Genomic DNA, 12,256 nt, shown 5'->3' on the forward strand with positions numbered 1-12,256 from the left:
CGGCTGGCCTGCCGGGACCCCCGGGCCTGGTGCTGCCACGCTCTGCACTGGAGCCCTTTGGGGGTGACGCCTGGATTCGTCCCCGTGCCCGGGTGCCCCCCGGTGAGGACCGGCTTGGGACAGGCAGAAGACCCTGGAGCTGGGGGGACGGCGAGGGCAGAGAGTGGTGAGTCCCCAGGGTGACCGGGGAGTCCCTTGGGCTTCACCAGCCCCCCAGCACCCAGCTGAGCCCCCTCACATGCGGAGTGGGCTGGGCTGGTGGCCGGGTGGGCTGCTCCGGCTGCCGGAGGGGCTGCCTGCTGCAGGGGGAGTGGGAGACAGCGCTGGGGGCACCCAGGGCTGTGCTCGGGGCTCATATGGGGTGCAGACCCCCCACAGTCTCCAGGGACATCAGCTGGGGGTGCCCCAGGGGGAAGGTGCCTGCTCCCATTTCCCCGCACGCTGATGGGGTGCTTCCCCATGGCGTGTCCCTCCTTCCTCCCTGAGGGGACCCCCAGGGCCACCCCAGTGTCCCCCAGCCCTTCCAGGGTCAGGAGGGGAAATGGGGTGCTGCTTGTTTCCCCAGCTGGGCCGGCTGCAGGGTACCCACGGGTGGGGGATACCCGGTCCCAGAGAACGGCCATGATTTTGGAGTGAGGAGAAAGAAAGCAGCAGACAAAAATAGACGAGGGGAAGCGTTGGTGTCCGTCTCTGCCCCGTGCCCGCAGTGGCCCAACTCGGGGGGACTTTCCCCATTGGCACCTGCAGTGTCCCCAGCCGTGGTCCTCTGGGATGCTGGGGCATCACCACCCCAGCATCACCATCCCGGGATCACCGCAGGAGCAGGGCTGGCAGAGCCGGGGAGGGATTTTTCCGGGCAGGGTCACCGGTCTGGCTGCAGCGGGGAATTCCTGCCGGGCAGAAGGTTACAGAGATGGTTTGGGTTCAAACGGGGACATCTCCGGGCTGGGGACCCCTCAGAGCTGCAGGGACTCAGCACCCCCACGCAGCCCTGGCATCGCCAAGCCCTGGAGGGGCTCATGGGCTCAGAAATGGGGCAGAGGGCTGAAACTGGAGAGAACCCAGAGTCTGGATCCATACTGGGAGAAGGCTGAAACCCAATGGTCTTCAGGGAGGCAGGGACAGAGCAGGGTGTCCTACAAGTGAGGAGACAGGGAGTGACTGTCACCTGTGATTTCCCCATTGTGGCCGAGCACGGGGACATGGGGATGCGCAGCAGCACCCGGCTGAGCAACAGGAAAACCAGAGACGTGAAATATTTCCAAAGCCGCCAGCAAAGGGTGACACATGTTTCCGTCCGGGGGGTGAAACCACTCACACAGGGACAGGACCTGGCGGGGGAAAGAAGGGCATGAAACCACCTTCAGACCTTCTTGAGTGCCGCCTGCCCCGGGCACTGTGACTGCAGCCTCGCTGCTGGCTGGGGTGGCAGGAGGAGCGGCTCCAGCAGTGATGCTTGAGGGGGTGGAGAGGCTGGAGGGATCCAGAGGTGCTTGAAGGACTTTGGAGGTGCCTGAGAGGCCCTGAAATGCCCAAAGAGCTGAGAGGCTTTTGAAGGACCCACACAAATCAGGGTGATTCAGGGATGCTGGTGTCTCCCAGAGGGACCTGATGTTGCATCGATGGGGGAGCCCCCCAACCCGAGAAAAGGTGGCCAGTCTGTGGGGGAACCCCTTCCTCCATGGGGGACAGGGAAGGGACAAGGTTGGGGTGAAGTGGAGCAGACCAAGGGGTGCTGGGGGTGTTGTACAAGGGGACATATGAGGAACAGTGTCCACCTGCAGCACTACCCATTACCTGGCACAGCATGGATACAGTGAAGCGATGGAGGGGGGCTGCCCACTGGCTAGGAGGGGACCTGGGGGGCAATGAAGATGCCAAGGGACCCAGAGATGCTGTCACCCCTGGACCACACCACCCTCTCACCCCACATTCATGCTGCTTTGTGCTCCACAGGCAAAATGGAGTCTTTCACCTTCAATGGGGATTTCTCCAACATCTTCTCCCACTACAACTACAGCTATGATGATGACAACACGGCCATGCCCGACACCGCTATCTCCTCTGCCCCATGCCGGCCTGATGGCTCTGTCCTCAACAAGTATCTGGTGGTGGTGATCTACTGCCTTGTCTTCATCCTCAGTGTGGTGGGGAACGGGCTGGTGGTGCTGGTGGTGACCTCCAGCCACACCAACCGCTCTGTCACCGATGTCTACCTGCTCAACCTGGCCGTGGCGGACCTGCTCTTTGCCTTCACCCTGCCGCTGTGGGCTGCCTACCGAGCCCACGAGTGGGTCTTCGGCACCGTGATGTGCAAAGCTGTCTCCGTGCTGCAGGAGGCCAACTTCTACAGCGGCATCCTGCTGCTGGCCTGCATCAGCGTGGACCGCTACCTGGCCATCGTCTACGCCACTCGGGCCGCTACCGAGAAGAGGCACTGGGTGAAGTTTGTCTGCTTGGGCATCTGGGTCTTCTCTGTGTTGCTGTCCCTGCCTGTGCTGCTCTTCCGCGAGGCTTTCCCCTCACCCAGCAATGGCACCGTGTGCTACGAGCGCATCGGTGGAGAGGACACGTCCAAGTGGCGGGTGGTGCTGCGGGTCCTGCCACAGACCTTTGGCTTCGCTCTGCCCCTCCTGGTGATGCTCTTCTGCTATGGCGTCACCATCCACACCCTCCTGCAGACCAAGAACGCCCAGAAGCAGCGGGCCATGAAAGTCATCTTCGCCGTGGTGCTGGTCTTCCTCATCTGCTGGCTGCCCTACAACATCACGTTGGTGAGCGATACCCTCATGAGGACGCGGGCCATCGCCGAGACCTGCGAGAGGAGGAACCGCATCGACACGGCCCTCTCTGTCACGCAAGTCCTGGGCTTTGCCCACAGCTGCATCAACCCCATCATCTACGCCTTCATCGGGCAGAAGTTTCGCAACAGCTTCCTCAAGATCCTGGCACAGCGCGGGCTCATCAGCAAGGATGCCGTGGCCCGCTATGGCCGCACCTCCTACGCCTCCACCTCTGGCAACACCTCCACCACGCTCTGAGCCCTGCTGGGACCTGACTCTCATGGCTCCCAGCGGATCCTGGCACCCCACGCACCCCAGCATCCTTGCCCAGCCCCCTGTGATGGCACAGCGATGACACAGGGGTGTACAGGGCCACCACTGGATGCTGGACCCCAGCTGGAAGGGTGCTTGGGCAGCAAGCAGGTAGGATCCCATTGCCAGGGGAGCAATGCCAAGCACCACCCACCCTCCCTGCTCTTTGGGGCAGAGCCTGTGACTTCGGGGACCCCGTGACCCCACTGTGGGCATTGTGTTCATGGATGATGGCCATCCAGCAATAAAGCAGTCAGTGGGTTGGTCACACAGGTCTGGCTTCTTTTTGCCACGGGGAGGGAGATTGCAGGACAGGGCTAGGGCACATCTCTGGGGACAGTGGGTCCTGGGCTCTCCATCTCAGTGCCAAAGCAGCAGTGACAGCTGTGTCCCACGGGGTGTGGGCAACCCCGCTTCCAGGCCAGGGAAGGGCTGTTGCCCAAGAGGCTGTTGCAGAGGGTTCAGCATCCTGTGGGTCCCCAGAGGGAACGCAAACTCGGGTCTCGCTCCCCGCAGCCGCCCAGCCAGGTCCTGGCACTTCCCTGGTGTGGGGGTCTCTGTGTGGTGTCTGTCCCATCTGGGGACAGAGCCACCCGCTTCCCAACCCTGATCTGAGCCCCAGTGGAGTAAACCACTGCAAGATCCCTAGGCAGCCCTTCACTGACACTGAGCCAGCCCTGTGACCTCTGCCTGAAGGGTGCTGGCACCCGGGGCACCCCTGACCCCCCCCCCAGCGCTTTGGTGCCAGGACATCATTGTGCAAAGGGCTGGGAACCTGTCCCTTACACAACCAGGATGTTTCCGCCCCGGCTTGGGCAACTGGGGCTGGCACCGGAGCGGGCCAGAGGGGCTGAAGAGAGGGCTGTGACCCTGCTGGGGTCCCTCCTGTGACCCCGTGTGCCAGGTACTGGGGTGCCTGTCCCGGGATGCGCCCAAGCATCTTTCCATGGGTGTCTCATACTCTTCCACCTCCCCCTGATCCAGGCTCCTGGGGGTCCTTAAGCATGGGGGCATCAGTGGGTGCCCTTAACCGTGGGGGCATCAGTGGGTGCCAGCCATATGCTGGCTTACGGGTGGGTACGGGGGTCCTCTGGCACCCAGGCAGGGAGCCCTGGGGACTCGGGGCTGGGCAGGGTCAGCAGGGGTGCTGGGCAGGGACAGCCCATCACCTTTGCGTCTGGGAAACCTCTTGCCCAAGAGGTTCCTTGCAGCCGGGCAGGAAGCTGGGGCTGTTGGCCAAGAGCCATCTCCCCTGCCCACTGCTGCCTCCCTGCTGCAGGACGGGGCAGATGGTGGCTCAGCCTGGCCGCAGCTGGGACACCCCTTGTGGGGATGGTTCCCCCCAGGAGGGCTTGGACACCTCCATACCAGCATCCCCCCACCCCGCACCCAGCCTGGGGGTCAATCCGGCAACCACTGACAGATGACACGGGAGTCACAGAGGTAGCAGGAGCAGGTTGTTTTCTTCTCTGTGGACCAGCCACAAGAAAGACACGTCTCAAACCCGAAATGTCAGGCAGCAGGACCTGCCTGCTGGCCCCAAACACCTGGATCCCAGGTAAGTCCAGGAGGAGGCAGCCAGGGCAGGGTGTGTCCCAGGCACGGCAGGAGGACTGCTGTCCCGGCTCACGTAGCCTGCGAGGGCCTTTGCTGGTAGCAAAGCAGGCAGCAGCGTCCCTGCTTGCCCACGTCCACGGAGCACGCATGGCACACCTTGCCCTGGCACAGCCTGCGGAGAGAGCAGGCAGTGAGAGTCATGCCGTCCCTGTGCCATCCCGGTGCCACCCCCAGTGCCCCCCGCAGCCCACCTGCAGTTGTACCGTCGGGAGAGGAGGCGGAAATCCTTGTGGCAGCGGGCGCACAGCCCTGCGTCATGGGGCACCGGCCTGGGCATCGGGGCGTCGATGCCCTCCGTCTTCTGCCACAGGGCATCCTTCTCCCTGTGGGAGGGAACAGGTCGGCCCTGGCAGGAGCATGCCCCGTGGTGGGGGTCCAGGAGCATGCCCTGGCACCCCAGACACAAGGTGGGCACCTAAGTGTTCCAAAGTGGTGAGCGGGATTTGCCTGGGCTCTGGTGCCCTCCTCTGGGCAAAGGGAGGGTCCCCCACCCACGTGTGGCCCCACACTGGTGGGGTCCTCGGGGCTCTCACCGCAGCAGCTCCAGCAGCCGCCCCTTCATGTCGCGAATGAGCTCCTGCTGCCGCGCCTGCTCCGCGCCGCACGTGGCCTCTCGCTCCAGGGCCTCCCGCTGCGCCCGCTGCAGTGCTGATGCCCAGCGCTCGCCGTCCTGACGGGCCCTGGCACGGGGCAGTGGGGAGATGGTCCCCCTGTCCCTCAGCTGGCCGTCTCTCCATCCATCCACCCATCCATCCACCCACACATCCATCCCTTCCTCCCACCCTCTATCCGCTGCCCATCCATCCCCAAGCTGCCTCCCCATCCTCACAGCCACCTTGCCATCTGTGGGGCCAGCCACCACTTCCCAGCTGTTCATCCATCCTTCCCTACACACATCCCTCTGACCTTCTGCCCACCCATCCATCCATCCATCTACTCACCCCAAATTCACCCCTTGATTCCCATCCACTTGTCCCAAATTCATCCCTTCACCCCTCTGTGTGCCCGCCCATCAACTTATTCGCCCCAAATTCATCCCTCCATCCCTCCATCCACCCCTCCACCCCTTTACTCACCCCAAATTCATTCTTCCCCCCTCTGCCCACCCACCCCTCCACCTACCTATCACTCCCCAAATTGAAGCCTCCCTCCAGCCCTCCCTCCCCAAATCCTTCCCTCCTTCCCCCTGGTCCTGCTCCCCTGGGTCCGAGTGGGGAGCCATGGGGGGGTGCCCAGGGGAAACCCTGCATCAGTGGGACAGGGGACGGTGGGAGCGGAGGGTCCCTGCCCAACCTGCCGAGCTGCTCCTGCAGCCTCTCCACCTCCTGCCGCTGGGCCTGGAGCTGCTGCCGGCTCTGCCGTGCCTCCTCCCACGCTGCGGCAGCCAGGGTGGCCAGGTGCTGCAGGAGAGCAGGGGGCTCAGCCCTGGCCCCCTAACCCCCCGCCCCACCGTGAGGTCCCCTCAGGCCTGCCCATACCATGGCCATGCCGGCGGCTGTGCCGGGCTCCCCCTCTGCCTGGGGGTCCGGCGGGGGGTCCTGGGGGCCACGGGCGAGCCCCAGTGCCCGCCGCAGCACCTCCTCCACGGCAGCCACCTCGCCTGGGGCACCGCCGTCCTCCAGCGTGTCCGCCCGTCCCGCCGCCGGTGCCACCTGGCAGTCCCGGAGGCGCGAGGCCAGTGCCGCCGTCTCCGCCCGTGCCTCGGCCAGCCGCACACCCCGCTCCTCCGCCACCTCCTGCCAGCCCCACGCCTCCTCCTGCGCCCGCCCCAGCGCCCCCGGGCCCCCCGCTGCCACCGCCGCCTCCAGCGCCTGCCCCAGGAACGCGTTGGTCTCCCGCAGCGCCTCGGCCTCCCGCGCCTGCAGCTCGGCCCGCCGGGCGCTGGTCTTCTCCTGCTGCCGGTGCCGCCGCTCCTCCCGCGCAAGCCGCGCTGCCAGCGCCCGTGATGCCACCTCCTGCTGCCCCAGCTCGGCCCGCAGCTGGGACACCAGCGCCTGCAGGGATGCCTCCGTCCCACCCAGCTGCCCAGGCACCGGTGGCGAGGAGCCTGGCATGCACCCTGTGCCAGGCGGCGGGGACGTGCCAGGCTCCCTGTCACCATCGGTCTGAAGCGCTTTGCCAGCGCCCTGTGCGTCCTCAAGCTCCTTCACATCCACGTTGTCCATCTTCTTCTCATCCTTCTCCAACTCCTCTTCATCCTCCTCTTCCACGTCCTTCTCCACCTCCACATCTATCTCCACATCCTCCTTCTCCTCCTCATTCTCATCCTCATTCTCATCCTCATCCTTTTCCATCTCCTCTTCATCCTCCTCTGCCACATCCTTCTTCACCTCCATGTCCTCCTCCTCTGCCTCTACACTCCCTGCCCGAGGGTCAGCCAAGGAGGGTGGGCATGGGTGGGCAGGCACTCTTTGGGGTGACACGGTGGGACGGGTGATGCCATCGGGCCATCCATGTGCTCCAGTGCTGGTATCGCCTGTCTGCAGAACTGCCTTTGCTGGGCTGCTCCCAGCCACCAGGCTGGGCCGTACCAGTGTCCTAGAGGGGACACAGGGCTCAGGGCCACCGGGCCACCCCCAGGGTGAGCCAGGCACTGCCACCCTCCCGCAGAGCTCCCTGGGCACCATCAGCCTTTGGGGATGGAGAGGGCAGCAGGGCTGGTGGCACTGGGTGGCACCTGGTGACAGGGGACCAGGGAGGCTAGTGCCATCAGCCCAAACACCCGCAGAGCAGGTGGCACCCAGAGACCCCCATGGCAGTGGCAGGGGGTAAATGGGGGCTGCGCGTGTTCTTGTGGCAGTGTGTGCACACGAGTGAGCGAGCAGCAGAGCAGGTGTGAATGTGCCGGAGCAGCTGTGTCCATGAGTCCTACCTGCAAGTGTGCCCAGGGGCAAGGGTGTGCACGCACACACGTGTGTCCCCGTGTCTCAGATGTCAGTGTCACGGTGTTGCAGCAGACCTGTGCATGGGCATGTGCTTGGCAGAGGATGGCGGGGTGTGTGTGTGCATGCACGTGTGGCATGTTTGCGGGCGCGGGCATGGCGTGCGTGCTGGCATGGGTGTCTGTGCCCACCTGGGGCCATGTACAGAGGGATGGCACAGCTGGGGCACTGCATGGGGTCTGGGGTGGCAGACGGATGCCCATCTCCTGCTCTGCGATGTTGAGCAGCTGATGCCTCTGGCACCCCTGATGCCCCCGGTGCCCCTGGTGCCCCCAGTGCCCCCCATGTCCCCAGGCTCACTCGGAGAACGTGGGCCAGGCGATGTCCAGGTCAGCCCTGCGCAGGGCCAGGTGGAAGGTGACACTGTCCAGCTCGTAGAGGCTGCCCAGGATCTCTGCCCGGCGCTGGGGGCTCAGGAAGGGGCTGCGGGCGTAGTACCACTCACTGCAACCACAGAACAGGCTCACGCACCCCTCCGTGCCCTGGGTGGGCACCCGTGCCTGCAGCACCCTTACCCACCGCGCGCTGCAGGGCACTGCCTGCCCTGGCTGTGCCACCCCACCACCGCGAGCATCCCCTCCTCCCCGTGCCCCCTGCTCTTACCGGAGGCTCTCAGGGTCGAGGAGGCAGAGCTGCAGGGACTCTGCCAGCTGCCGGTGCACCAGGCAGTACCGCAGGAAGGCTCGGCCCCTGCCCACGGGGGTCTTCAGCTGGGGGGAGAGAGGGTTACGCAGCCCTGCCATGCCACCCTGCCCCCTGCACACCTCCCCCTCAGCCCATGCAGGAGGGAATGGGGTCCCCAGGGCCAGCGCTGAGGGGCAGTGGGGACCCCAGAGTAGGGAAAGTGCCAGTGGGCGAATCTTCAGTGCCTGGGTGAGTGTGTGCCCGTGCACAAGTGTGTGGGCACCTGCAAGCAAGCACAAGTGCGCACATGTGTGCGTGCACGAGCCCCCGGGCACCCCACTAGCCCATGCCCACCTTCTCCAGGGAGGTGACGAAGCGAACGCCCTCGTGCTCCTGCCGGCGCCGCGCCAGGCCCTGGCACAAGAAGTCCCAATAGTCCTTGCGCTGCCCGAAGAAGCTCCTCTTCTCCTTGAGGTCAAACTGGCAGAGACATGGGTTTGGGCTTGCTTGTTTGGGGGTGTCCCCTGTTCCTCCAGCCTGTCCCCTGTGGGGCTGGGATCCAACCAGCTCCTCCAGCAGTGTGGGCCCTGGTATGCCCTGGCTGTCTGCCCCTTGCTGGCTCTGTGCCTCAGTTTCCCTTTTGCAGCACGTGCAATTACACACACGGATGCGGGTGAGCCTGCTCCAGGTGCCTGTGTAGCTGGGGATGCCCAGGGCTGGACAACACCAGCTGGGGTCATCCTACCCCCAAAACGGCCGGTGCGGGGTCCCCTCTGCTCTCAGCTGTGCCCAGGGGAAACTGAGGCAGGGAGTGGTGGGGACAGAGGAGCGGCGGTACCTGGAGGAGGAACTCCAGCTGGGCGCAGAGGCTGTGCAGCTCCCGGCTCCCATCCGTCACCGGCAGGTTCTGCTCCCGGTAGCTGCGGTTCAGCTCGGCCACGGTCTCTGCAGGACGGCAGGGCTGAGCTGGCACGGCCCTGCCCTGGCAGCAGGCACCCTGCCCCATCCCACCTGCTTCCCCGCCGCCTCCTGGCTCCTGGCCCCGGGGATTTCTGCTGGTGGGTGAAAGAGGAACCTGCCCTGGGATGAAACGGGAGAGCGAGGGGTGCGAGGGGCACAGTTACCCACCGGGCACTGCCGGTCCCCTGGGGCTGGCAGCGAGGACGAGAGTAGGCAGCCACGGCAGGGTTGGTGCTGGGAGGCTCTGGGGGGTGAGTATGGCACCCATGGCAGTGACCCACGGTCTGGGTGCAGGGAGGGACCCAGCACGGCCAGGACGAGACACGCCACGCAGGGACACACTGGCAGGGGACAAGCTGTCACACTTACTCTGCAGGTCCCTGATGACGCGGTTGAGCTCCCCGTCCCCCGCCATGGCTGTCCCCTGGGAGTCTGCAAAGGCAGGGGCAGAGATGAGAGATGCCAGGCTGGCACTCACCTGGCATCCCCCTACTCTCTGCCCCAAGGAGAGGGTCTGCCCCCCCCCAGCTCCACCTGGGAGCTGCCTGCTGTAAAGGTAAGAGGGGGTGGGCTCAGGCACCCCCTTGCCCTGCCCATGTCCCCCCACTACATGGGGCATGGGGTAGGCAAAGGTGCACCATCCCATACCCCCTTAGTTGTCCATGTGCTCTGTCCCAAAATGCCCCCGGGGTCTGCCCCCACACCATGCCCAGCCTCTGCCCCATTCCTTGAGGCGCTGCTGGGGCTGAGTGCCCCCACCCCAGTGCGTCTCTGTCATCGTCCCTGTCCCCCAGGATTCAGGATGTGGGTTTGGTGTGGGGGAAGCGCTGCCTCTCCTTCTGCTCTCGCTTCCCTTGCTCATACCATGAACAGCAGGGGGGGCTCCCCGGGGGGCGGGGGAGGGGGGCACACAGCCCCTGACACGCAGCACCCCCCCAAACCGAGCTCCCCTGGCACAGCAAGCTGCCTGTGGGGCCAGCGTGGGGTTTGGGGGTGTTGTGGGCATGGGGCAGGGGGGGCTGGGGGGGACACAGTGCAGTGGGGATGTTTTGGGGGGTGGCGGGTGGCACCCTGGGGACAGGGCAAGGGACCTACCCACGGAGGTGGCAGGACCTGGGCTTGTCACCGAGGCTGGTGTCTGGGCACAGGGCCGGGGGAGCACATGTGTGTGCATGGGGGTGTGCACGGCAGGGTGTGTGTGCGCTCACAGGAGCGAGTGTGCCCGAGTGTGCCCAAACGCGTGTGAGTGCCCCGTGCTCCCCGCTGCAGCAGGGTGGCACGGCAGTCAGGGCAGGACACGGGACTCCAGACGACTGGGTTCCTGTTCGGCTGCCCTTGGGTGACCTTGGGCGAGCAGTCTTCCTGCCTACCCACCCTGCCCGTGCCTCAGTTTCCCCAGGGAAGAGGAGCCCCTTACCTGTGGCGGGGGAGCCGTAGGGTGCCCCGAGGCGCTCACCGGGTGCTGGGGGGGATGCTGGCGTGTCCCTGTGCCCACGCCGAGCCCGCCTGCTTCTCCTTTTGTACCTTGGCCAGGAGGAAGTGTGGGAGATCGGGAGGGCCACAGGAGCCACCCCCCACCCGTCTCACACCACACCAGGCACCGCGTCTTGGCCCCTTGGCACCAGGATCCCCGGTTTGGGGGGATGCCAGTTTTGGGAAGAGGGTCAGCGAGGCTGGTCCCCCAGTGCAGCCCCTGCGGGGGGGAAGACACTGGGGGGAACTCTGATGCCCTCCCATGGGAATGGGCTTGGGAATGCTTTGAGGGACCCCCCTGCAGTTTCGGGGGAGGGGGTCTGGGACCCATACCTAGCTAGCACCCTGGGGCAGCAGGAGCCTCTGGCACAGAGCCCCCCCCGCCCCATGCACAACAGCCCCCAGGGGCAACAGCCCCTGGGCACAGAGCCCCCCCAGGAGACACAGCCCACTGCAGCAAAGCCCACAGCCCCCCCCCAGGCATCTGCCCCCGACATGGGGGCTGTGTGCAGAGCCGGGGTGCAAACTCTTTCTGGGGCACCCTGGGCAAGGCCCCCCCCTTTTGCTGTCTGTGCCTGGGGGGCCCCCAGCGTGGCAGCGCCCCTTGGCCACCGTGCCCGTCCCCCTTTGCTGTGCCAGCCCTGCCCTGCGGGCTCCTTCTGGGGTGGGGGCTAAATCCCCTGGGCGGGGCTGGGGGCCATGCCAACTCCCCTTCCCCGTGCCGGGCGTGGGGACCCTCTGCCATCCCACTCTCCACCACCATCCAGCTTGGCGGATGCCCCCAGCCGTGCCCAGCTGCCCCCACATTCTGTCCCCCATCGCACCCTGCCTCACAGCACCCACTGCCCCTACCTGTGCCACCCAGGGGGGGCCTGAAGGGCACCCGCCACCCCCAGGCCAGGCCTCGGTTCAGCACCAAAGCGAAAGTAGGAAGTGATGTTGAGCGGGAGCTTGAGCCTCCCCGCACCCTTCTGGCTCCCGAGGGGGAGTGTTGGGCTGTGAGGTGCCCCCGAACAGCCGGGGGGCATGGGGGAGCTGGTGGCAGTGCTCAGCGTGACCCCCAGCCTACCCAGCAACCCCTTGCCACCCCACAGTGGGTGGCCATGTGGGCATGGAGCACAGTACCCCACATCAGATAGGGGGGTGGATAGGGTGTTGGGAGGCTGGTGGACCATCACCCCACTGTGCCGGGGGGGGATGCATACGTGTGTGTGACTGCACACGTGTGCAGGCTGCGTGTGCATGGCTATGGGTGTGCGTGTGTAGGTGCAAGCCATGTACATGTGGCAGGGGTGGGCGCGGGGCTGAGGGGCACCCGCGTGTATGTGCACACACGTGTGTGTGCCCGCTGTTGCACCCATCCGCCAGCGCTGCCCACCCTGTGCCAGGCACCCCGTGGGCAGGACCCCAAAACCTGTGGGGGTCTGTGACACTGCTCACCCCTCGCCAGGGCAGGTGCCACCCCGGCAGCGGGGTCCCCTGTCTCTGCCCCAGCCAAGGGCGAGGAAAGGGGTGCCGAGGGGCTGCGGGGGGGGGGAAAGATGC

General features: G+C 65.8%; 2 protein-coding genes across 2 annotated transcripts; one reads left to right on the top strand and one right to left on the bottom strand.

Moving 5' to 3' along the window:
• Positions 1-96: 96 nt before the first annotated feature.
• On the top strand, positions 97-3,041 carry LOC137667446 (C-X-C chemokine receptor type 2-like). Its single transcript, XM_068408204.1, has 2 exons — positions 97-166; positions 1,957-3,041. Exon 2 carries the CDS (start codon positions 1,962-1,964, stop codon positions 3,039-3,041), a length of 1,080 nt encoding a protein of 359 aa, XP_068264305.1. The 5' UTR covers positions 97-166; positions 1,957-1,961.
• Positions 3,042-4,721: 1,680 nt separating this feature from the next.
• Positions 4,722-10,720, bottom strand: RUFY4 (RUN and FYVE domain containing 4). Its single transcript, XM_068408222.1, has 11 exons — positions 10,656-10,720; positions 9,608-9,670; positions 9,117-9,223; positions 8,633-8,758; positions 8,258-8,364; positions 7,955-8,098; positions 6,191-7,250; positions 6,006-6,112; positions 5,246-5,392; positions 4,904-5,035; positions 4,722-4,824 (listed from the first exon to the last, which is right to left on the bottom strand). Exons 2-11 carry the CDS (start codon positions 9,651-9,653, stop codon positions 4,722-4,724), a joined length of 2,079 nt encoding a protein of 692 aa, XP_068264323.1. The 5' UTR covers positions 9,654-9,670; positions 10,656-10,720.
• Positions 10,721-12,256: the final 1,536 nt, after the last annotated feature.

The sequence above is a fragment of the Nyctibius grandis genome, chromosome 9 (assembly GCF_013368605.1).
Source record: "Nyctibius grandis isolate bNycGra1 chromosome 9, bNycGra1.pri, whole genome shotgun sequence".
Classification (NCBI taxonomy): Eukaryota; Metazoa; Chordata; class Aves; order Nyctibiiformes; family Nyctibiidae; genus Nyctibius; species Nyctibius grandis.